The sequence below is a fragment of the Haliotis rubra genome, unplaced genomic scaffold, assembly GCF_003918875.1.
Source record: "Haliotis rubra isolate DU_JTF1 unplaced genomic scaffold, ASM391887v1 Scf89, whole genome shotgun sequence".
NCBI classification, from domain to species: Eukaryota; Metazoa; Mollusca; class Gastropoda; order Lepetellida; family Haliotidae; genus Haliotis; species Haliotis rubra.
In genome coordinates this window covers 732,739-759,949 of record NW_025767623.1, presented here as the reverse complement: position 1 = coordinate 759,949, position 27,211 = coordinate 732,739, and the positions used below count along the sequence as shown (strand labels likewise).

General features: G+C 41.0%; 2 protein-coding genes across 2 annotated transcripts; one reads left to right on the top strand and one right to left on the bottom strand.

Moving 5' to 3' along the window:
- Window positions 1-11,883: 11,883 nt before the first annotated feature.
- Window positions 11,884-12,288, bottom strand: LOC124263590. The gene has a single exon (XM_046698242.1). It carries the CDS (start codon window positions 12,286-12,288, stop codon window positions 11,884-11,886), a length of 405 nt encoding a protein of 134 aa, XP_046554198.1.
- A 2,176-nt stretch (window positions 12,289-14,464) lies between these two features.
- LOC124263557 (sulfite oxidase-like) lies at window positions 14,465-25,802 on the top strand. Its single transcript, XM_046698217.1, is given in 4 exon segments — window positions 14,465-14,723; window positions 23,247-24,409; window positions 24,412-24,438; window positions 25,472-25,802. Coding segments are annotated over 4 exon segments (1,713 nt in total). The 5' UTR covers window positions 14,465-14,527; the 3' UTR covers window positions 25,799-25,802.
- The last annotated feature ends 1,409 nt before the right edge of the window (window positions 25,803-27,211 follow it).

Genomic DNA, 27,211 nt, shown 5'->3' with positions numbered 1-27,211 from the left:
ACACAACTTCACCCATATACACCTCACCCTATACACAACCTCACCTATATACACAACTTTCACCCACATACACAACCTCACTATACATACACAACCTCACAACCTCACCCAAAATACACAACCTCACCCATATACACACCTCACACATATACACAACCTCACCCACATAAACAACCTCACCCACATAACACACACATATCACCTCTCCCACATACACAACCTCACCCACATACACAACCTCACCCATATACACAACCTCACCCATATACACAACCTCACCCACATACACAACCTCACACATAGACACAACCTCATCCATATACACAACTTCACCCATATGCACAACCTCACCCCTATACACAACCTCACCAACATACCTATCTTCACACATATTCACAACTTCACACATACACACATTGCATTGACGGTACCACACGCCCACTCCTACTAAAATGAAAGAATCAGTGAAAGGAATCTAAATGACAGTTACAATTTACAACAATACAAACAAGTGCTTAGACAGACATATCTGTGCTCAAGACGCGTTAATTCCATGGACTTTGACCACCAAGGAGATACTAATGTCGGTGAATCACAGCTGTCAGCCATGACGTCATGTTGCCACACTTTCATACTTTCTTTTTGTAGTTCCCGAACAATATTAATCCACTCCCTCACAGACCCTGCTGTAACGCAAAATAGTACGTAATGAAAGCCCAGACCCCGTCTCACTGGGACTACTCTACAGTGCAGATATTTATTTATGTATTTCAGCGACTATGCATTGCTCTAATGCAGAGTTTTACACAGACTTTTAAATATGGGAGTCATGGTGACTCACAATATTTATTTTTGGGAGTCATTTTCAATATTTGGGAGTCATGAAAATTGTAATATATCTTTGTGTTAATCATTCTCAGTATGTAACTATGTATGTCACACCACCAAATAAAACTACAGCATAGTTCAATTCACACAGCCAGGATTACTGTCTCCTCTGAGTTCTCTGGAACAATCTGACAGCTATTTAAAAGTCAAACTATCATCGAGCAATATCATTTTTTGCTTATCATATCGATTTTATTGAACTGAATTATGAGGGCCACCTATAAAACTTGCGTCAAGCTTGACTCATATGATAGTATTTTGTCATTAACATAATTGTTGCGTCCAAAACGCAGGGATCACGCGTCATGTAAAACCCTGCTCTAATGGTATAGATGTTCTCTGACCTACTCTTTATTCACCAATGGGCTCCTTCACGAAGCAACCTTTACTAAGTAAGGTTAACCTTAACTCCCATTGCGCTAAGGTTACTTAGGGACTTACGATCACCTGAGTGCTTTGTGAAAGGAGGCCCTGGTCTGTCAAACGCGTCTGAAAGTGACGTTGGTTCAGTAACGCTCTAAGGTGGAACGCCGTCGACCACCTGCATGTCGCTGGTTAACTGATATACGTCTGGTATCGATGCACTGCACTGCTAATGGCACTTTGGTTGTAACCAACGTTGGATTAACCCAGTTTGGAGCCTGCTCATGTATATGTTTAATTATTCGGTGGTCAAACGGCGCATCACGTTAGTGCTTTGTGAAAGGAGGCCCAGGTGACTAGGACTTACGATCTTACGTTCAGTACCAAGTATGGTGTCACAACTTTAAGTGTAGACCTACAAGGGGAACAGGCTGTGAATGGGAGCCGTACTGCCTTCACCCTCATGTTTTGTTCCCCTGCCTTCACCCTTGTGTTTTGTTCCCGTGGCTCTGTCCTAGTTGCCTTGACCGTGGCTTAACTATTGCCTCCCTCCACATTAGTGCATCTGAAGCCTCCTTTGAGGCAACGTTGATCTCAGTTGTCTCCATTGACAATATTGCAACTATTGCCTCTCCTTGAAAGTACACAACTATTGTCACCTTTGACAACATAACAACTAATGCCTCCTTTGACAGTAAAGCAACTATAGCCTATCTTGAGAGTACAGCAACTATTATCTCTCCTGACAGCAGGTGGAGTAACTATTGTCTCGCTTGAGAGTATAACAACTATTATCTCCCTTTACAATAGAGCAACTATTGCCTCCCTTGAGAATATATCAACTGTTGTCTCCCTTTCAGCAGAGCAACTATTGTGTTCCCTTGGCAATAGCGCAACTAGTTTTGCAGCGAAGCTCCCGTCACGTTCAAGCAAAGTCCTATTGCCTCCAACCTTTTCCTCCATCACAGTAATATCATAGCATCAAGTTTATTAGTTCAACTATCACATCGCTGGGCATTACGGTATTACTGTACAGAATAATGGCACACTGTACAATACTGTACAAGACGTCGCTTACACACCCAGAGTCCAAACTCTGGCACCAAGGTGATATATCCTAGAAGCACAGCACTATCGCTGGTCGGGCAGGGCGGCAGCAGAGCCAGCTAGTCACAGTCGGTTGTCTGACCGACATTTGTCTGTTTACAAGTTCCATGCAGGCCTCCAGATACCTGACTTAGTCGGTGTTATGCGGCACCCACTTTACATGGTCAGAACCTTGCCACGCCACTCTGTACACTGTACACTGAAACACGTTAACTGGATCATACACATGGCGCGTTGACCGACTTCGCATCATTGGTTATACATTGTAAATATGCAGTGAGAGAATAATGTCAATAGTTATAGCATTGTCAAAGGTTGCACTAGTTGCAATAATGTCAAGGGAGGCACTTGTTGCAATATTGTCATTGGAGACAATAGCTGCAATATTTCCAAGGGGTGGGTGGGGGGTGGAGGGTGGCGTTAGTTGAAATATTTTCAAGGAGGCAATAGCTGCAATACTGTCATTGGAGGTAATAGTTATAGTATTGTCAAGGGTGGCACTAGTTGCAATACTGTCACGGATACAATAGCTGCAATATTTTCAAGGAGGCAATAGTTGTAATATTGTCAAGGAGGCAATACTAGTAGTTATAGCATTGTCAAGGGTGGTACTATAGTTGCAATGTCGTCAAAGTAGGCAATAGTTGCAATATTTTCAAAGGAGGCGATATTTGCAATATTGTCAAGGAGGCGATAGTTATAGTATTGTCAAGGAGGCGATAGTTGCAGTATTGTCAAGGGGGGCGATAGCTGCTATGTTGTCAAGGTAGGCGATAGCTGCAATATTGTCAAGGGAGGCAATAGCTGCCATATTGTCAAGGAGGCAATAGTTATAGTATTGTCAAGTGTGGCACTAGGTGCAATGTCGTCAAAGTAGGCGATAGCTGCAATATTTTCAAAGGAGTCGTTAGTTGCATATTGCCAAGGAGGCGATAGTTGTAGTATTGTAAAGGGTGGCACTAGTTGCAATACTATCACGGAGGCACTAGCTGCAATATTGTCAAGGGACGCAATAGTTGCAATATTGTCAAAGGTGGCAATCTTTGCAATATTGTCAAGGAGGCTATAGTTGCAAAACTGTCAAAGAAGGCGATAGTTGCAATATTTTCAAATGAGGCAATAAAAGGAACGTTAGCGGCACCAGGCCCCAAGGTCAAGTACAAGCAAGTGTACACGAAAAGAGGAAATGTTTTTAAGCGAAACGAAAGAAAATGTAAACATGATCGATGATCGTTTATGTTATCGTATATACATGTACATTAGACTATATATTTGTTCCCTATTTGTTAGCTGAACAAACGACCTGTAAAGATATTTTTTAGAATTGGTTCTCAGCAACTTGCGCTTTTCGTTAGAGGCGACTAATGGGATCAAGTGGTCCTCACAATCCAACTAAAACTATATGCCAGGTGACGTAATATTTTCAGTTTGTCGGTGAGCAATGTACATGTGCATTTATCAACACTACTACACTTCACTGATGATAACCTGAGGTGTATTGATTTAAATTGCATTCTTCTGAATTTGTTACATATAAAACCTAAAACTTCTTGTGTTTTCGTAAAATAATGAAAACAAATTGGTTTAAGTTTCTATGAAGTGTTTGTGTGAGTGGGTGGGTGATTCGTTGAGCGGTTGAGTGAGTGAGTGAGTTAAGTTTGCAACCATATCGTGACCATAAGGAGTGAGTGTGTGAGTGAGTGAGTGGCAGTGAGTGAATGAGTGACAGAGTGAGTGAATGACAAAGTGAGTTAGTGAATGGGTGAGCTGCAGAGTGAGTGAGTGAGTCAGTGAGTGACATAGTGAGTGAGTGGGTGAGTGGGTGAGTGAGTGGCAGAGAGAGTGAGTGGCAGTGTGAGTGTGTGGGTGAGTGACAGAGTAAGTGAGTGAGTAACAGAGTGAGAGTAAGTGAGGTGGTGAGTGACAGAGTGAGTGAGTGGCAATGTGAATGTGTGGGTGAGTGGCAGAGTGAGTGAGTGAGTGAGTGAGTGGGATAAGGACCGTACATGAAGAATCGTTTGACGTTAATAGCAGTGTGTTCCAAATACTGGAGCGTGTAAGTTAACACCACGTTGTGAATGTTTTTAACGGGCTGGTGAGTGTTTAATTGTAGAAAGTAGTTATTGCTTCACACGTCTACAACTAACCAATAAGACATCCATATCACGACTAGGGCTGCCTAGAATAATTTTACACACAGCAGGCGGAATTGAATCCTGGTCGACGACCTGTCGATCAAGGATGTTGTATTTTAATAAATTGGTCACGATCCACAAAGCGTTCGTAGCCTTACGACATTCGTAAGCCTAAGATAATCTATAGAGTTACGACAGGTCGTAACGTTACGAACGCTTTTTGGATCGGGACCCAGTTAAGTAAGGTGGTCCACCTATCTAATTCGCCACAATCATCTATGAGTTACGTCCCTTCGACTCGTATCCCGGAGTTCGAATACCGGTTCGAACCAATACATTAGTAGATTTATCAGCATGGTGCAAGTGCTTGTGGGTTCCCCCAGTGTGATAAACGTCTGAGACCAGCATCACTTCGGGATTAAGATGAGATCCAGTTATACGTGGAATACGACAAGTGAAGATCCGGATTTGATTTTGTCTTCAGCAACCCATGCTTGTCGTAAGAGGTGACTAACGGGATCGGGGGGACACGCTCGCTGACTGGGTTGACACGTGTCATCGTATCCCAATTGCGTATCACTGGATTGTGTGGTCCAGACTCGATTATGTACACACCACCACCACCATATAGCTGGAATATTGCTCGGTAGTGGTGGTCCGATTAATTGAAATAATCGAAGATTGGTCGCAGTGGCGAACACAATTGAACACAAACGATTTGGGAACCGCTGTAATAGAGTTTGAAATACTTGATGATGGAACATATCTAGGACGTTGTCAGGGCCTGAAAACGTGTTTTTATTTCTAAGAAACCTCACTTCACTTTCTGAAAAGTCATGACTGAATATTTCTTGAAGAATCTGGGAAGTGAATGTTACACTGGAACTGAATCATTTTACACTGCATGTGAAATCTGCAAATGTAATTTGTGCAGTTTCTAAAAACAACAACAGAGAACAAATTGTTTTTTCTTTATACTTATCTGCAACTACAACCTGAATAGGAAAATCTAAAAAATGACGCTAACCAATTGTTTTTCGATGATTGGTCGTTGGTATTGAGCCAATCATCAATTGTGAGATTTCAACCAATTCCCAACACTATTGCTCGGTGCGGAGTTAAAATGCAAACAAACAAACAACTATTACTGAAATACTTTCATTAAATGAGTCCGTACTGTGACGTATTCGCGCTGTTCCTTTCGTTGCCACTGCGCCCTTGTAACAAACTTGGAAAACGCAAAAATAAATGTTAACAGTTTCTGAAACAACATCTGGATTTTTGTGACAAAAACTCTGCAATTGTTTTCTAGAGTTGGTCTGTTGTTTTTATTGCAGTCCGCGTTGGTTTGATTCTTTTATGTCTATATTTATTTTTGTGTTAGATTGCAATTCATCGGTATCATTTATCTCAAACGGACTGTACCTTGGTAGCTGACCGTCACAAATCAGTAACTCTGAATCATGCAACTCAGTCAAGCTGCCGCTGCTAGGGTTATGCCCCAGGCTGTAACATGCTGTTCATGGCAGCGCGCATCCTTATTGACAATAGATATGTCAGATACGTAGTGATGTAAATGATTTTAAGTGGTCAATGCACTCTGTGACACAGGAATAATTGCAATTGATAAACCTAGCTGACGCTTGTCACGTTTAGATTTCAATAACTTAGTTATTCTACAGAAAGGTCCCTATATATACTGAGTCCAGTGAGGCTGAATGGGTCGTTGTACTACAGATACGTACCCCAGGTACGTTTCTGTATACAGAAAGGTGCCCTAAACAAAGTCAAACTACGGAAACGTACCCGGTACCCTACACTAAACGACGGACGAGTCCATATTTCGCAACCCAAAACCGAAATCGTATGTTGTTGTTCCCATTCAACTGATTGCGGGTGATATTTCGATATATCGATATATCGATTCCCCACATGGGTACATTGTGTGAAGCCCATTTCTGGTGTCCCCCGCCTTGCTAGTGCTGGAATATTGCGTAAACCATACTCCCTCACTCACTCCACACATCTGAAGTCCCAGTCTGGTGTCCCATAAATATTAATCAGGTCCACGAGCCCACCACCTGATCTGCTTAGCTGCGTCCTGCGATCAGTATTCTTACATTCACACAGACGCACGCGCACGCACGCACACACACATTCACTCGTACACAGACAGACAGAGGACCGCCTCCGTGGTGTAGTGGTTAGAGCGTCCGCCCGGAGAGCGGAAGGTCGCGGGTTCGATCCCAGGCCGCGTCATACCAAAAAGACGTTAAACTATGGTACTTGTTGGTCCCTGCCTGGCGCTCGGCATTAATGGGTACAACAAGGACTGGTCAGCTCGGAGTCAGTATAATGTGGCTGAGTGGGGTATTCATGCTTCACTGCGGCATGGTATCTCAGTGGGCTAGCACTATAAAACCAGCTTAAGTCTGGGCTAGTACAAGCAGCCGCACATACACACGCATGCACGTCGTCATATGAGCGAAATATTCTCAAGCACGACGTTATACCCAATTCCACCACCACCACCACAGACAGACAGACAATGCATACCCACATACAGATTCACACAGACACATGCGCACACAATACACACACAAACAACAGCAGCAACAACAGCAACAACAACAACAACAACAACAAAACAACAAAGAAGCACCAAAAACAACAGCAGAAAAAACAAAAACACAAAATGTAATGCACTATGGCTTAATAACAGCACACTACGTTAGGCGAGAATACATAATACGTCCTCAATGATTAACCGACCTTTCTCGTCAAATGTGTATCTCATTTCGTGACGAGATAAACTTTGCACTCCTGGCTGTGTTGCTCATGAAAATCAGAACTTTGTCAGGTCACACCATGAGATAAGGTTGTTATTTGACAAGGGAAGATAAACAATCCCTACCTGTTTCGTAACTCCCACTAAATCGTATGCCTCGTACAGGTCAGTCGAACTTGCCAATGTGTACCATACACAGGCTGGCAACAGGACAAAATGACATAATTCCATTGTCCAAGAAAATACTTGTAAAAGTATTAATGCTTGTTGAAAACAAAGAAAGCGTCTGCCACAAAACAATAGTATCCAAATATTGTCCAGAACCCCAATGTAGCAGAAACATTATTCCAGCAACCCTCCCCACTCTCCCATCTCCCCCTACACACGAACACACACACACACACACACACACACACACACGCACGCACGCACGCACGCACGCACTCTCTCTCACACACACACGCACGCACTCGCGCGCACACACACACACACACACACGCACACGCGCGCACGCACACACACACACACACGCACGCACGCACGCACACACACACACACGCACACACACACACACACGCACACACCACCCAAACACACACACACACACACACACCACCCAAACACAAAATTATTGTTATCAAACTGCTGACATTATTATTGTTAGTATTTCGAAACGACTCTAGTGATATTTTTACAAACGTCATAGTAGATACAAAACAAGTTAATGAGACATTCATTCTGGCTTGGTTGTTACAAGTCAGGGCCCTTGTCAAAGATCACATGTGATGTGTTTACTGCAAGTCACCGTGATACATCTTAGAGAGCGTATCAGTCTGTGATTACTGAGGCGATGAGGCATAAAGTCCATTGAGAGAGAGAGAGAGAGAGAGAGAGAGAGAGAGAGAGAGAGAGAGAGAGAGAGAGAGAGAGAGAGAGAGAGAGAGAGAGAGAGAGAGAGAGAGAGAGAGAGAGAGAGAGAGAGAGAGAGAGAGAGAGATTTCCACAAGGACTCCTTTTTAATTCACATGGGTTTATTTGTTACTATCAAAATTATATATGTTTAGGGACTAAGCGGTAGTCTAGCCTGTGTGTGGCGAGGTCGTGACAAGGCACCCTAACTGCGCATGTGTCCTTTCCGATAAACTGGTGACAGCCAGGGATGGTTTCAAAACTGAAACGTTTTCTTCTGTTTTGTTTTAAAATTGTAAAAACGGGATGGGTGTCGCTTTTATCTAGATAACCGAGTCGTGTCATTTAAACGAACTAAGTCACCTCTTTATTACATGTTGAAGAAGAAGAAGAAGAAGAAGAAGAAGAAGAAGAAGAAGAAGAAGAAGAAGAAGAAGAAGAGAGTGAGTGAGTGAGTGAGTTTAGTTTTACGCCGCAATCAGCAATATTCCAGCTATATGGCGGCTGTCTGTAAATAATCTAGACAATCTAGCCTGACCACCCGATCCCGTTAGTCGCCTCTTACGACAAGCATAGTCGCCTTTTACGACAAGCATGGGTTACTGAAGACCAATTCTAACCCGGGACCTTCACGGGTAGAAGAAGAAGAAGTAGGAGGAGGAGGAGGGTGGTTCTTTAAAACGGTGTCACGTGATAATACGCGTAAACTGACTGACTGAGATTAGTTTTACGCCGCTTTTAGCAATATTCCAGCAATGGGGGACACCAGAAATGGGTTTCACACATTGTACCCATGTGGGGAATCGAACCCGGGTCCTCGCGGTGTGACGAGCGAACGCTTTAACCACAAGGCTACCCCACCGCTCCGTAAATCATAGACCATATGGTCTCTGCTTATATCAAGGCTCATTTCATGAAGTTTGTATATAAGTATAAGCATCCAGCCAGCTTGGCTTAAGAGATACTTTAAAACATGTTCCTGGTAGTTGAATAAACTTGATCATATACTGACGACAACACGTGATATAATGATATGTAACAAGGCACACGCTGACCTACAGGGAGCATGATGACACGGTACACCATATCCCGCCACAACTTACCACACCACCCGACCCAGATCCCTTCCCTTTCTCTCTCCTCCTTTCCTCTGCACTACCATCCCCATCATTACCCTCATATCTACTCTACTCCAGTGACCCGTGAAGGTCTGGGTTAGAATATTGATCTTCAGTAACCCATGCTTGTCGTAAGAGGCGACTAACGGGACCGGGTGGTCAGGCTCGCTGCCTTGGTTGACACATGTCACCGGTTCCCAATTGAGCAAATCGATGCTCATGCTGTTGATCACTGTGTTGTCTGGTCCAAACTCGATTATTTATAGACCGCCTTCATATAGCTGGAATATTGCTGAGTGCGGCGTAAAACTAAACTCACTCACTCAACTCCAGTCCACTCAGCCCTACACCACTCTCTTTATTCCTCTCCCCTCCGTTCCGTGTCCATCAGCTCCGTTCGGCTCCGCTCCACTCCTCAGCTCTTCGCTCCGCGTCTCCACTCCGGTCCACCATACTCCACTGCTCTGTGTTCCCCTCCCCTCGATCCGCTCCTCACCCCTCTGCTCGGCGTGACACTGCATGGCATCGCATCGCACCTCACGATAATCACTTACATAAGAAAGAGTGACCGATGCGACAAACTAATCCGATATAATTGGTAGAACGTGATCCGATAAACTTGATCTTCTGATCCGATCCACTTGATCTTTTAATCCGATACATACACTAATGACCACCTCCATACAAGCTTCATGTCGTGCCAGTTAACATGCTCCGAAAACTAGTCCCTATTTTGCACACAAGGTGTAGAGGTTTCCGTTTGAGTGAGCACATATATAATCAAATATGATTGTAAATCACTTCAATGCTGACAAATTTATCGATTACAACTTCTTTTGTTTATTAAGTGCAGAATTCGATACAGATTATAACACATACCGAACACGTGATAGGAAGCACGTAATATGTTGTGGGTAGCTGTTGCCCCAAAAAAAAGAGGCGAAAATCTGTCCTAACAGTTCAATAGTTGACAGTCTGTGCCATAAAATGCCGCCGCGACTCCCCCCCCCGGTTTACGGCTTCCTTCTTTTTAGGGGCTATGGGGTAGCCTAGTGGTTAAAGCGTTGGCTCGTCACGCCGCAGGCCCGGGTTCGATTCCCCACATGGCTACAATGTGTGAGGCCTATTTATGGTGTCCCCCGCCGTGATATTGCTAAAAGCGGCGTTAAACCATGCTCACTCACTCACTCAGGGCTTCTTCTCAATTAAATGGGTTTATTTGTTACTGTCAAAATTATATGCATTCAGGGACTAAGCGTTAGTCTGGGGACCTCAGTGAATCAAGTCTAGATTTTCACCATGTTCAGCCCTGCAGCAGTTCACCCACAAAGGTTGTCAACTCACTTCTCTGGTCGGTTTACAGAGTAAACATATCAAACTGTCATGGCGGGCTGGACACATATTTTCGCCAGTGGTCAGGAATCAGGACAAACATTTGCATCTCTCAGCTCTCACTTAGTAGGCACTGGAGCGACCAGAAGCTGGGCAAGCTGGGACCTGAGACCACATATTATTATAGTCTTTGTTGGGACCTATGCTAACGCTTTGTCTCTGAATATACACAAAGAACATAATTAAGCACCCCCTGTGTTTTTGCAATGATAGGCTTTCAACACGTACATAAAACTTCTCGTAGAGACCACGATGGAAACTCTTGAGTTTTTCTGACCCCTATGATCCTTTGACTCATACCAAACGAAAAAATGATTGGAATCCATGTTGATTTTATGATGATAATGTTCGTTTTAAAAAAACCAAACCACACACTGATTTTCATACAAAACCATGTCTGTACAAGTATGGCCCTGGAATGTTTACTGTTGAATTTATTGGTGAATTTGAACATGCAAAATGTCATTTTGCGTGTCTTACACGATTCAAGGTCAATACCGAGTGTAACCTCCATGTGACTGTATGACAGCCAACACTCTCCTCCTCATACCCCTTGTCAGCCTGCTGATCCTCTGCAGGGGCAGTCTGCGCCATTCCTCGTGTAAAGCAGTTCCAATTGGGCCAGGTTCTGTACAGGAGGATCCCTTTGTTGCACACGAAGGCCAATCATGTCCAAGATATGACCGGGGCTCATTCAATCGTGAGATATGTCAGGGGGTGCTTAACTAAGTTCTTTTTGTGTATATATATATAATTTTGATAGAAACAAACAGTTCCCTATTTATTGAAAAGGAGCCCAAATGAGAAGGGGGTTCAGCGTTAACTGAAATCAGAGACCATATAATAGATCTATTATATGGTCTCTGCTGAAATCTAGACTGGCTTGATTTGGGCATTAGCATTGCAGAAGGTATCCTCCCATTACCCCTACATCCCATTACCCCTACAGCTTATAACAACAAAATTCACGGTCCAATGCACTGCTAATCCCCTTCCTGTTACCTGTTGCCTGGACAATGGACTAGCCCAAACACATGAACACAAGATTTAATGTTTTAATTTATGGATTTAATTACACAAATAAATGAATATAATACACAGATATCTTCCTGGTCGTGACATGAATATCAGCAGCAGGTCATGTTAACTTTTTAATGTTAATTGTTGTCTTTTAAACAAGTCTCTATCCCAATTTGAGGAGATGGCCCACAGCGTCAAGGAACTGCATTGGTGTTTTCAGCCCAAGATTGAGCTGCTCCTTGAGGCGACACAAACGATGCTCCATCTCTCTGTACACTCTCTTTCTGCTTCTCTGTGCTGCTCCAAAGTCTATCTGGGACATTTTCGCTCTCTCAGCGTGTTCAACTTTCCTGATCACCTCCACAAATCGGTAGATGTTGGGGTGTCGATGTGGGAGTCCCCGGTTCAGGCGGTTGTGGAATCCCTCTAGGTTGTTGTCTGTCCTTGGACCTGTTGTTGAGTGATGGTTCCACAGTGGCAGACGGAATCTTGCGTCGTCGTCGACCCAGGTAGTCACCATGTAATCGTTGAAGGTGGCCGCTCTTGGTACATCGGGAGCGTCGTCCATGGCGTCAACCCACATGTCCTGGATACTGTTCTGGGGTAAAAGGGGGTAGTCTAGCCGCTCTTCTTACCCATCTGGATATTTCCAGATCCTCTCTGTAGCAAGTCCCAGATCCTGGACCTTCCTCCAAATGGCCTGACAGTACTGGAAGAAGCAACCCTTCACTTCAGCAGTCGGAAACTCTCTCTCTATAGCATGAATTGCCGCCAGCTCAAAGTCTGTCTGGACACAGGATGGGGCAAGCGGCCGGTTAAGTCTCTGCTGAACTTCATTCTTGATGAATCTGAAGAGTCTGGAGTAGGTCTCAGTCTGACGGTTGGGGAGTAAGGTGAAGATGAGGGGATAGGTTGTGGTTCCACGTCTTGCATGTAGGATGTACACTTGATTCCACAGACCAGGGCAGGCAGTAAAGGTTCCATCCATATAGATGATTTCAGAAGACTGCAAGACCTGAAGACTATCCATGGTGCCAAATGCCAGGATCTTATCGTCATCACCATCTGAAAACAGGAGGAAGGATCGACCATCTGCTGTCTGCGTCCAGGAATCTTGAAGGTTCACTTCCGATCTCGTCTGCGGCAAAACAGGAATTGTCTTCTGTCGATGGCGGTACATAGCACTGCTCATGGTCGGGAAGGATGGCATCAATGGTATCTTATCATCGTCCAAGTTCGTAATCTCGTTGTTGTAGAGGGTGTGCATCGATGTTGACTCCTCCCTCGCTCTCTTCCTCAGGTTGCTGACAAACCGGACTGTGGGACTGTGAGACAGACTAGGAAAGCGCGTGTGTTGTAAACTGAGATATGCCCAACTAGTTTAATAACCAAGTATACTTTTTTCACATTATATTTTACGTGGTAGCAGTTCATCTTGTTAGGAATAACGTGTACCGTCTATTGTAAGATTATAACAATAATATACTGGTCTGTCATACAGACTCTAAACAAATATACCCAAGAAAGCCCATGCAAGTCTAGAATATGTGGCACGTCTAGATTACCACAGTTTCAGGTAAATGAAGATAGTCTCTGGGCTTCTTTTCATTATACTTTATGATTGTCACTTAGGAACTGTTCTTTTTCTGTAAACAATGTTCATTTCAGATACTGGATGTTAGTCTAGAGTCGTGCTTATTTTTTGAATGAATTCCGATTGTTCCTGCCATGCATTCACAGCTAGTTCACTTTTTCCTTCATTATTTGCTATTAGATATACTGTATGTTTGTATTCTGCTTGAATGCGTGGACTTATCGTCATTATGATGCAACAAACCTGAAAGATCTGTTTTCCCGCGTTCGAGCGCTCATCTGATAGTGAACTACCTGAGGGAAGTTGATCTGTATCATAAATTGTAACTGTGAAATGTGACTATTATAAATTGTAACTGTGAAATGTGAAAATTGCCTGCCTTTAAATTTGGTGCTATGACTTTATCTCCTTTTAAACGACAATGTATAAAATGAATATATGTTTTCGAAATAAAACTCATTCCGAGTATGTACTTACAATGTTTATTAATGCAAACTTGTTCTCGTCACTATATGGCTGGAATAATGCCGATGTGACACAAAACCCAACTCAACTACTGTATATGTTTGTATTTTATCATTTTTAAAACTGAAGTGGCAGGAATGGTTTGACGTCATACGTTTAAATTTTCAGCTGCAAATCGGAAAACACAAAACGGTTATCTCCTAAATCTGTCTGATGATTCGTCGCAGATAAAAATTGACCACCTAAAGCACACAAAAGTTCTGATTTAAGTTAACTAAACTTTCTTAAAACATTGAATAATAATAATAATAATAAAAACTTTCTCTGTTTTATTTTAGTAGTTTTAATCTGTCAAACATAACATAGAACACAGGTTATATATTATTAGTTGTTATACATATATTATTGTAAACATCTAAATATCGGTGAATGCAAAAATTATACTAACAATTAGTTTAGATTGGAAGAGTAGAAATCATATAGATACATGAAATATCAAATAAAGTGAAATCACCCAGATAAAAAGAGACCGTTCTTTGTTAAAGGTATACCATTATCACATCTAAATATAATTATCGCCAGTGCAGTATGGGTGCAAAGCTATCCAGTTTACAGCGCTTCCAACAAGATTGTCACCCTCGAGTTACTCACCAGGGTGAAGGTCGTGCTGGGGACAGAGGTCAGGGGTCACGGCAGGGGTATAAATGCACGCGAACCCATACTTCAATCACAAGAACAGTTAACAACAATGGCGCTTAATCAGGTTAGGTTACGATGTGTAAACGGTTTACTGGCTTACAATGGCTGCGTTACATCAGCTGTAGTCCTTAGAGTACCCCAGAGTCGAGACCGTGGCGGGGAAAGGCACGCAAGTTCTGGGAACTCTCAAAAAACATCCTCAAACAGACTGAAATGGCTGGCGCTCGGATCTGCTACTGTTGTCGGTATGTTGAAAAATCGTTGAAATACGTATAGTGATGTGGCGTTCGTCGTGGTTCTCCGAGCAGTATATAATAGCATCCTAATCATATTCATGTTCAGCGACCACTGCTTTGAAATATTGTCTAGCTGTAACAGTTGTGATTTTTGTATGATAAAGGATGCGATGTTTCTAGAATCGATATCGATTGATCGATGGTTGATCAGCAACTGGTGGTGCAACGTGACTTGTTTCAATTGCCTCTAGTAATTCCTGGTGGGTGCAATATATCAAACATTTATTCAGGACTTCCACTGGTCATTTAACACTCAATATTCATGAATATCACTGAAGGGGGCGTGACGGTACGTACGTACGACAGGTCAGTCTCTGTAGACAAAACAATACCCTACTGCAATAGAGAAAATTAGAATACAGAACGCTACCTACTAGGGTAGGGCCATTCCTCACTTTTCAGTGTAGTCAAACTGGCACTGATCTTTCACTTCAACCAGCACTCTATCACTGCCACCGAAGCCTCACCAGCTGCCCTGGGAGGATAAAATGCTAAAGTACTGTCGGAAATGCTGGAAAATGCTTTTTGACTTTTATGGAAAAATCAGAGATATTTCAGTTACTTAAATAACAAATATCACTTTAAGAAACATCTACCTAATGTAGACCGAGGGAATAAATTTTGAGACATGCCCTAAAATGTGTTTTTACATATGAAAATATCAAAAACTTAGAAAAATAAGGGGTAGTGGAACGTTATTTGATACAAACATTAACTGCTTGTGTTATGTCATCAGCATGCACGATATTGACAGGTGAAATTGACACCTGAGCACAAGCTCGGGCGAGGGGTCATCTGAATACATCTTTTTCTTCATAATGTTGAATATGTGTACGTATAGTATACATATTGGTTATGTAAGGGATCATGTGATATCCACATTTCGCACACCAACAACACCTATATATATATATATATATATGTGTGTGTGTGTGTGTGTTTTGAAATAAACATACAAAATTATTGTGCATGAGAAAGAATCCCATCACTTGTGTTATTTTATCGATTGATTGTAGAAATGTGCAACGTTTTAATAAATCTTTTGCATGTCATTAGTATATTTCTTTGCAAAAATATGGATGTAATTCGGTCAATTTAATCCAGTTGTGAACATTGGCGAAAGATTTAACGAAGTCACTGGTATAGCTTCCCAGTTTTGCTTTTGAGACTGTCCCTGTCTTGTCTGATTTGTTTACAATATTGTAAACTTGTTGGTAAGACATACCAACAGCTCTAAACGTTCTGTAATAAATCCTTTCTAAACTAATGAAAGGTTTACCTCTGTCTTCGTCAAGCACAAAAAACTTATAAAACTTTGCAACAATCGACTGCAAATCGTTGGCCATAGTGAATGCTGTGATAAAGATGTGCATGCATGACAGGAAACTTATTTATTAAGACCTAACATTTATATTAATTTTTCTTCAATGAAGAAACGATAAACAAGTAAAGTAACACAAACATTCAACATTTATTTGTTAAAGAGAAACGTTAATTTATATTTTTGCACAACCTGTATTATTAGCATAAATTTAAAGACTATTTCAGATTTCTCATGTTAAACTCTGACTAAATCTTGAGTTGTTGTTTTGGTACCAAATTCTCTTCTGTAAACTGCCCTTTAAATGCATGGAAATGTTAAATCGATTGAAATAAAAATTAGGTACACTATAGGCGAGTTGATATATTGACAGCATAGTACATTTATCACCTTTATCAAAGTATTAAGGTTAAATAGCATTTTTCTAGTATTTCCGACAGTACTTTAGTGTGTCTTACAGTTCCTGAACCACATTATTTTCCCTACTGCCTAGCCCTTTATTTATTTGTTACTGTATCCAGGGAGTAAGCGTTAGTCTAAGGATTTGCCAGCAGATTCAACTACCTGTCACAACTATAAGGACAGCAGACATTAAATTTGATACCATGTTTATATGAATATATCCCCACCAAAGGGTGAGTGTTAATTACTTTATCATCCAAAACTGTGTTCCACAGTAGATATCGCTTGTGTGAGATCAGACGATATCTCCTAGGAGATATTGTTTTGACAGTAGATTTTGTACAATGCCCTGACAATGCTATGACGTCATGAACTTGTTGATGTCACAATGTTATGACATCGCTGCACTGCAAATCTATTGGCAGTACTGTGTTCAGAGATGTACATTTTTCATTGAAAACTAATGAAGAGTGACTTTTGATGATAAATAGAATCTCACCCTCGTGTCTTCTGATATCAAATATATCAACACTCGTTGATAAAAGCAAAAATATCCTCGGCAAGCCTCAGATATTTGTTGCTTTATCAACTTGTGGCGATATATTTGATATCAAAAGACGCCGGGTGAGATTCTCTATTTCTTCCTTAACCATGTAAACGAGCAAGCAAGAGAACAGTGGAAGCCCATCAGATGCGTTTCTTTAGAAATCCGTGATGGCTCTAGTTTAATTTATATAAAGTACCCTTGACTAATGCTTAGTCTCTGGATACATATAATTTTGATATTAACAAATAATTGAAAAGGAACCCCAGGGAGACGTGAGATTCGAAACCCGAGGAAATCTAGACTTGCTTAATTTAGGGTTTAGCATGTCACTAGTTAATTGTCAGGGAGGGCTAAGCATTAGGGGAAATAATGCGGTTCAGGGATTGGGAGACAGACTAAAAGTGTCCCAGCAGTGCAAGCATTTCAGGGTTCGAAATACCCCATATATTAGTGTGCCATGGCACGGTAATTATTGAAATGGCACGGCTAAAAAATGTTCTCGGTGCCCTTTTGACACGCCTGATTTTTCAGAGACATAACTCATATTTAGTCATTTAATCCCCAAAACAATTTTTTTTTTTCCAAATTTAATAATACCATACAGATTTGAATGCTCATAAACCTATTTCTTTATTTAACAATAAATTTCAAATGATCATGATCATTGTCATTTATTCTAACAACATGTGGGCATACTCAATTTCTGAAAGGCACACCTAAAATATTTGTCTGGTGCCCTAAGGCACACTTAGAAAAAAAAGTATTTCTATCCCTGCATTTTCATATTTCTGATGTGTAGATGATATGACCACTGAGATTGATTTGGATCCCATTCCTGTGTTTGTGTACCTTGATATCTAATCAGGTCATGTGATAATGTCACGTCAACTGACCTATAATATTAAAATATTAAAAACACACTTGTGCTTTGTTTGAAGCCGTAAACTAAATCAACATTATTTTAGCATTGCTGTAAGTTAAAAATCCACTTAGGTCATTATGTATTTACACAATCATTAACTATAGTACACAGCAATCTGTGTGTGTATTATTTATGCAACAATAAAGTTCTGTTCCTTTCCTTAAACAACAGCAACTCCAGTGTATTTGTCCAAAATTAATGTTTATGTATGTAGGTTTACTAAGCCAGACACACCCATATCTTGTCACAAGATGCCTGTGTAAAAAACAACATCCTTTCTTGGAAAGACAATTCGTTGATTGACTGCACATTAATATTGTTATCTAACTAAATGATTTTTTTAAAGAGCTGTGTCCACAAAAAAATAACTGTCACATGTGCTATTTTGACTAACCATTTAGACTTTGCGACATGGAACAGATTTCTTTGACAGCTTCATATGTATGGTGTGTGAGTGAGTGAGTTTAGTTTTACGCCGCACTCAGCACTATTCCTCATATTTATGGTATGGGATATTATTCCTTTACGTGGATATTGATAGATACATTCCTCGAATAGGATAACAGCCTGATATTATTCATATAGCTTTCGTCCGTTGTAAGTTACAATATTTGCATTTTATTTTCATTCATTGGTTGAACCACGAAGATCCGGGTTGGATTGGTCTTCTGTAACCCATGCTTGTCATAAGGGGCGACTACCGGGATCCGTGGTGAGGCTCGCTGACTTGGTTGATACATCATCGGTTCCCGATTGCGTAGATCGATGTTCATGCTGTTGATCACTGGATTGTCTGGTCCAGACTCGATTATTTACAGACCAGCGCCATATAGCTGGAGTATTGCTGAGTGGGGCGTTGCACAACAAACAAACAACCAACTAAACAGAATAAGCCTTTTTTCCAACTCAGTGAAAGTGTCTTTTGAATCAATACAAATGACAAAATGTCAAGCTATTGAATTAAGTTCTATTCTAACCCACCAAAGATCACAAGTCAGTATTGATCTGTAAATGAGAAATATCAACTCCCAAAGCGTTTGATGGAATTGAGAAATATTAGTGACAATATTGTCTGTAGTAGGGTAAGTCAACACTCTTGCTCTGTTTACCTCTCGTATAGAGGCTGGATGTGTTTACTTGTTACTTAGCATGTTGTTTACTCTTCTCCTGCATGGTATCATAGGTCCAGGGGCCGTCTCAAAACATGCTGACCTATTTTGTTGTATCTTTATGTTACGCAGTGCTGTTTCAGTCTTTTGTGTTATATTCACATTAATATACCTATGACACCTTTACAGCACTTCAAATGAATTGTGGGGCGGTGGGGTAGCCTAATGGTTAAAGCATTTTCTCGTCACGCCGAAGACCCGGGTTCGAATCCCCACATGGGTACAATGTGTGAAGCCCATTTCTGGTGTCCCCTGCCGTGATGTTGCTGGAATATTGCTAAAAGCGGCGTAAAACCAAACTCAGTCAGTCAGTCAAATGAATTGTACTTGCAGCCAGTGCAACCTTAAGTAATAGCCTTGTTGCACAAGAAAAAAATGTTGCACCTGCAGATGAAATCATATATATGCTTGAGTTTTGGTATAAACAAACATAGAGGGTACATCAACCCATGTCCACCTTGTGACCAGTGAACAACTTATAATATCATGCATGGTACAGGGACAGGTGTAATACTATCTCAATATAAATTAAATTAATATATAGAGGATATTTTGTTACCGTTGTCAAATAACATGTATATTTCATCTCATGGTCTGCCAAAATTGATATGTTCACGAGTGGCGGAGCGATGAGTGAACATATCAATTTTGGCAGACGATGAGATGAAAAATACATGTTATTTGACAACATTAACAAAATATTCTATTTATTTTATTTTGATCATTGTTTATAAGTGATCAAGACACTAAGTAAGTCTGCATTTTATTACGCAACCCAACTACAGTCTAACCCTTGGCTTGCGTTCCAGGCAGAAGTGATATTATACACAGTGAAATAACATGTTATTCTACTCAGTAATATTTCACCAATATTTACAGTATTTCTTCCTTAAGAATATATAATAAAGTACATTACACAGGTTGATTTCTTTTCAAATATTTCGTAACACTGTTAATAAACTTCACAATTTTTATTGCTTATAATTGTTTATATTTTGTTTGTGGTGGATGCATGTAATGGTAGTTTTCTAGTTTCTTTATAAAATAGATAAACAAAGAGGAAATCTTATTTATCAGGTCAGCTTTGACGTGAGTCTGTCTGTTAAGTAATTGCATTGCAACAGTGGCATACATAAGTCAGAGCTACAGATAACTATTTGGATCATTGAGTTATGTACACTTGCTTGTGTTCATCTCAGTTGGGTAACCTCATTTTCCTTTGAGTAACCAAATAAATTGTCCTCACCCCACTCAAACACAATTTGGTATTTTGCCATTTTCCATTAATTTTGAAAATATAAAAAAAGTTTAAATGTTAGTGTTTGCTATATATATGTGATCTTTAATATGAGAAACAATTAATGGAAATTAGTAATCAGTATTCTTGTGTTTCGTTTGGTATATGCACCACAACATTGCTACTCTTGTGTAAACAGGTCAATAAACAATAAAACAATACTTTTTCAGATAAATACGTCTGTAAATGATTCTAAGACCGTACACCCTTGCTGTGGTGCGTATCTGCTACGTTTTCAAAATTATTTCCTACCGTATTGTGCATGTTTTTTATCCGTACATACGTCGATACGGCCCTTATCTGGAGCCCTGGATAATAAAGACTGCAAGTTGTCAAGTTCATGTCCTGAAATAGAACCTCTCTGTATACCTCAGTTATTTTATCTATCCACCAGTATGCAAGCTAAGATTTGACATTTTCGTGTGTACGCATGTAAGATCACATTTATTGAGTATTTACCAAAACTCAAGCGTACTTGTACGCAATAGACTTAATAGAAATTGAGTTTTCACATAAATATTTGAGTAATTTACGCAGATACGCAGCTTATCTGTACCTCTGATAAGTACATTACTTCTGCATATTTAGAAACATTTGAAAATTTAGTTGTTTAAGATTTGTTGATAATTTAATCCTCAGAAATTATTTAACAGCAATTGTGACAGAAAGTTTTATACAGATGATGTCTTGAATTGTTAAACTGTTGACTACATAGAGATGACTGTTGTAATTCTTATTCTTATCTAATTCCATATTTAGGGTTGGGAATACGTGAACCAATTAACTACAGACATTAACTAACTACAGACATTAAGTTGCCATGGCTGGGAGAGTCACGTGACTGGGGAGACATGTTTCCTGACTGACCTTGTCAACTGAACATTCCGATCTCAGAAAGACACGTGACAAATGATTTCATCACTAGTTTAGCGTCTTGAGGTTACTTCTTGCCTGTAACAAACGTTACACTGGGGGTACACTGTCTCTGCTACATTTGTTACACATTTAAGATGTATCATGTTACATATTGTTGGATCTTCCTCAGAGGAGGGGGCGGTGGGGTAGCCTAATGGTTAAAGCGTTTGCTTGTCACGCTGAAGATCTATGTTCGATTCCCCACATGGGTACAATGTGTGAAGCACATTTCTGGTGTCCCCCGCCGTGATATTGCTGGAAAGTGGAAAGTGCGTAAAACCAAACTCACTCACTCACTCATCAGAGGAGCCCTGAAACACGATGTGTAAAAATATTCAAAGCTTGAAATCCTTATTGTATGCAGGGCTCCAGATAATTTTTCAACATCAGGAGTACGTACTCCTTATTTTTTTATATAGGAGTACTGGAAAACCTTAAGAGTACATTTAGAGTACTGAATGGAATTTAATGGAGTACCAGTAATCTTGTGTTTCGTTTCATATATGCACAACATTGCTACTCAGTACTCTTGTGTAAACAGGTCAATAAACAATAAAACGAAACTTTTTCAGATAAATACGTCTGTAAATGATTCTAAGACCGTACACCATTGCTGTGGTGCATATGTGCTACGTTTTCTAAATTATTTCCATCCGTATCGTGCATATATTGTATCCGTACATACGCCGATATGGCCCTTATCTGGAGCCCTGGTATGTAAAGAAAGATATGTTAAGGTCCATTATCTGTTGTGTATTTTACTGAGAATCCAAACCGTATATATAGAGAGAGTTGAAATTGTTGTGAGGGGTAAATTATAGCCTTAAGTACAGGTTGAAAGTTGTGTGACACCTTTTAAAGAATTATGAAAGATCCAAGCTACATTTCATATTTTTATGTTATACTGACAATGTGTAATAAAGGAAACTGAGTGAGTGAGTGAGTGAGTTTAATGTTACGCCGCAGTCAGAAATATTCCAGCAATATGGAGGCTGTCTTTAAATAAACGAGTCTGGACCAGACAACACAGTGATCAACAGCATGAGTATCGATCTGCGCAATTGGGAATCGATGACATGTGTCGACCAAGTCAGCGAGCCTGACCACCCGATCCCGTTAGTCGCCTGTTATGACAAGCATGGGTTACTGAAGGTTCATTCTAACCCGGACCTTCACGGGTAAAGGAAACTAAGTAAAAGAGGGATTATATATTTAATAGGGCACTGGCTCGTTCAAGTTTCTGAAATATATATATCTTACAGAATGTTGTTTATGCTGTACTCAGCAATTGTCCACTATATGATGGCAGTCTGTAAAAATAGTCTGGGCCAGACAATGCAGTGACTGATATCATGAGCATCAAATTATACAATTGGGATATGGTGACATATCAAAAAAGTCAGCGAACCTGACCACCCGGTCCTGTTAGTCGATTCATCAGGGGTGGAAATAACTTTAAAATTGCTAGCGTACTCCGGTACAGTGGCACGTGTAAAGTCACTTGCCCTGATAATTTTTCCACTATACCAGCCGATTTTCTTGTTGATTTTTTAAATAAACAACATAATTAACTTTGGAAAGTCAACTGGGCACCGGTACAGCGTGATATACAAATTTGCTTGCCCGACAGAAAAAACCACTGGACTGGGGCGTCGGGCAATGGGTTATTTCCACCCCATATATTTGGGAAATGTACATTTGATTATTCGATTTATTTTTATTGTCGATGATTAGCCTTACACTGAAACGCTCTCTATTATTATTCTAATCCGGAGATTCGCATATTATCAGTGTTGTACGAGCGGAACTTTGGACATGAGCATTTAAATACTGGACATGATTTTATTGCTGGTGATCATCCTCTCTCTGATGCTCACTCTATTACTTGTATTGCTTCAGGTGCTGGTTTATACTTGAAGTACAAGAGCAGCCAGAATGTCGTGTCAGCCGCAACTAAGGTCCGTACTCCCGCTATCCAGAGTGGCCCGGGCTCCATGCGGAGTGACCTGCCCCTGTTTACTGAGGAACAAGTATCACAGCACAACTCGCGACAGAATGGGATTTGGGTGACCTTCAAGAACGGCGTGTACGACATCACAGAGTATGTGGCACAGCATCCCGGAGGAACGAAGATCATGATGGGAGCCGGGAAGTCCATCGAGCCTTTCTGGGAGCTGTATGGCGTTCACAAAAATCCCGAAATTCTACACATTTTAGAAACACACAGAATCGGGAACATTGTATTGGTTGAAGATAAGTCGAAAGCTAAAACAAACGACCCCTATGCTAATGACCCCAAACGGAGCCCTGTGCTTATTCCAAGTTCATCACGACCTTTTAATGGCGAACCACCAACCACCATTTTGGTCGATAATTACATAACCCCGAATGAGCTCTTCTTTGTCCGTAACCACCTACCAGTGCCGAAGGTTGACCCGAAAGATTACAAACTTGAAATGGCTGCGGACAAGTCTTCAGTGAAACTGAACCTACATGACCTAAAATCTAAGTTTAAGTCACAGTCAGTGACCTCCGTGGTTCAGTGTGCCGGAAACAGACGCAGCGAGATGACGAAGATAAAACAGGTCAAAGGTTTAAACTGGAACAATGCAGCCATCAGCAATGCGACCTGGACTGGGGTGACCTTGAATGACCTTCTGAAACATTCCGGCATTGACCTTGACAAGGTCGACTGTCAGCACGTGCAGTTTGAGGGTATGGATAAGGGGCCTGAAGGGGCACCATATGGAGCCTCGATTCCAATTGACCTTGCTCGCTCATTGAAGGACGATATCATCATTGCGTACCAGATGAATGGTAAGGACATCCCATTGGATCATGGCTATCCTGTGAGGGTGATTATTCCGGGCGTGGTTGGAGCGAGGCAGGTGAAGTGGTTGACGAGGATCGTGATGTCAGACGAAGAGAGTCTGTGTCACTGGCAGAGGAAGGACTACAAGGGCTTCAACTCGTCAGTTGACTGGCATAATGTTGACTTCGACAAATCTGTGGCCATACAGCAGCTGCCTATAACATCCGCCATTTGTGATCCTCCAGAGGGCGCGCTGAGATTGAAGAAGGGGCAGAAGAGGTGAGGGTTTTGTACTGAAATTAACATACAGTGGAAACCTGATAAGTAAAATTTCAAGGGACTCTCCAAAATTGTTTACTTATCAGGTATTTTACTTATCCAAACTTATAAAAACCTTCAAATGACAACCATAGGCATGTATATGTATGCATATGTAACAATGAACAACTTATCAGGGCTGGCCTCCAGTTGTTAGCGTATTGTCATCTGCTTGACGCCAGTGAGCTGTAAGTAGGATGTTTGTTTGACTGGAGACTGACACGACTGCCCCTCATGTCCGATTATGTGGTGATCGCTAGTTTAGTTATCCAGTCTCTTTTGTTAAGTAATTTACTTCCAGGGACCGTGAGAAGACGTTTAGTTAAGCGGAATTGCTTACTTATCCGAGTTTAGTTAATAGTGATAATTAATGAAGACATTTGCCGGGACCAAAGAAAAGTGTTTACTTATCAATTCTGTTTAGTTAAGCGGTCTTTACTTAGACAGTTTCCACTGACATTTTTGTGTGTGTTTGTTAAAAGGATTAGAATCGCAGTTTGTTTGTTGGTTGTTTAACACCGTAATCTGCAATGTTCAACGGGCCAGGCAATCCAGTGATCAGCAACATGAGCATCGATGTACACAATTAAAAGAATGGGTTACTAACTCAAAGCCAGATTAGTTAGTTAATGAGTTGGGTTTTACGCCGCTTTTAGCAATATGGCCGCAATATCATTGCAGACCACACCATAAAAGGGCTTCACACATTGTACCCATGTGGGGAATCGAACCCAGGCCTTCAATGCGATGAGCAAATTCTTAACCACTGTGCAATAGGCATATGTTGTATTTCAAGGTGGGTTTGGGTAGTCCAGTGGTTAAAGCATTGGCTTGTTATGCCGGGTTTGATTCCCCTCAGGGTACAATCTGTTGTTCCTTGCTGAAAGCAGCGTTAAACTTAACTTACTGTTAGAATTAAATAGAAACCGGTTTTTTACATGGTCACGATAACGCCTGAATATGTTACTGATTTTCTTACTCGCTCCCCCTGCAGGTGACGTTGAAGGGGTATGCATGGAGTGGAGGTGGTCGCGGTGTCGTGCGTGTGGACGTGTCGGCCGACGGGGGCCAGACATGGCAGGAGGCGGAACTAGAGCCCAACAACCAACCGGCTTACAAGTCATGGGCGTGGACACTGTGGGAGGCCACCATCCCACTTCCTGAAGGTCACAAGGGCAAGGTTAACCTTGTGTGCAAGGCTGTGGACGTGTCATATAATGTCCAGCCTGACAACGTTGATGGAGTGTGGAATCTTCGTGGCGTCCTGAACAACGCCTGGCATCGAGTCTCAGTTACCGTCCCCCCAGAGAAAGAATCGTAAGAAAGGATAATATCCTGAACATCTGAAATTCAGGGTGACGACGAACAATCAGTATTGTCAGAAGTTACAGCTAACAGGGCTTCCCTCATGTCAAGAGGAATGCAAGTAGAGTTTTGTGAAAAGACAAGTTGGTATGACAAGCACCCGAAAGTGATTTGTGACATGTCAGTTATAATATGTCAGGCATGGTTACCATGACAGTGCAGGTGTGATCTGCAGGTTACTTCATGTTGCCATGACAACTATGTTCAGAAGTGCCAGTTTTTCAATGTGTGTTGTAGTTGTCAAAAACCCCTTCAGCTTCATATACACGGAATTGTCATAAACAAATGTGCCATGGTCTCTGAACAGAGTTGCTTCCCTTGACCCTGCCAGGATCTTCACAATTTGCCAAAAATTCTGTTCAGAGTTTTGATAACACAAGGAATGTCACTACTCACAAATACATTGATACATCATGAATTTTTACCAGCTGATACAAAAAACTAAATGGTATCCATTAGAGCTGTGTATTGGCATATAAATTGTATTGCAATATATTGCGATTCAGGTACCCATATTGCGATACGGAAACTTATTGGGAACTTAAGTGTTTGACAGTAAGTGCCACTAATTGTGCATGTCAATCCTATTTTCTACATTATGAGTCTCTGAACATATATGTATCGTTTGAAAAGCGTATTGCGATATACCAGTAATACCATGCAGCCCTGGTATACATGTAACAGTGTTCACGATTGGTGTTTCAAAGTAACAGGACATTGGGTCCTGTAAGTTTCAGATGTCTGTCTGACCCATTGAAAATTCACAGGACCCATAGAATAAAATTAAAAACATTTCACATTTAACATTTCTTATAATTGGCACTGAAATTATTAACAAACTTAAGATTAATAAACAGCAAACAAGTGTCACATGTCACATATAACAACTTCAGTCAAAGTCATTGTGAAACATACAGTCAGACACTGGGTCCGGCGGGTTGTAGACTTCTATCGGACCGTTGACGAATCTTCCAGATTTGTCAGAGGGTCAGATGCTATTCGTGAACACTGCATGTATTGATTAATATTTCAATTCTAGTTTTCAAAAAGGGAAGCAACTGATTTCATGGTGCTGTCAAAATAGGCCTAAACATTTGCCATAAGCTAAACTGGCTACAACCTCTACAATGAAGATATTCAAACAAAAAATGCGAGCTCAAATTAAGCACGGTACCACATATTATCGAGATATGTATTGATGCATGCATGGATGTCTCGTGACGCCCCAGGTTAACACCCATTGTTTAGTTTGTATTTATTTCATCACTCCATGTTTTGTTCATAACAGATTTTGTGTACATAGGGTATTTTAAACAATTTGGCGTTTTTCGCAGACCAACAGGTTAAAACTGGTGCAATGTTATTTCTT

Bases quoted from the DNA above. Each gene is read 5' to 3' on its own strand.
- LOC124263590 (XM_046698242.1), bottom strand. From the start codon at position 12,288: ATGGACGACGCTCCCGATGTACCAAGAGCGGCCACCTTCAACGATTAC.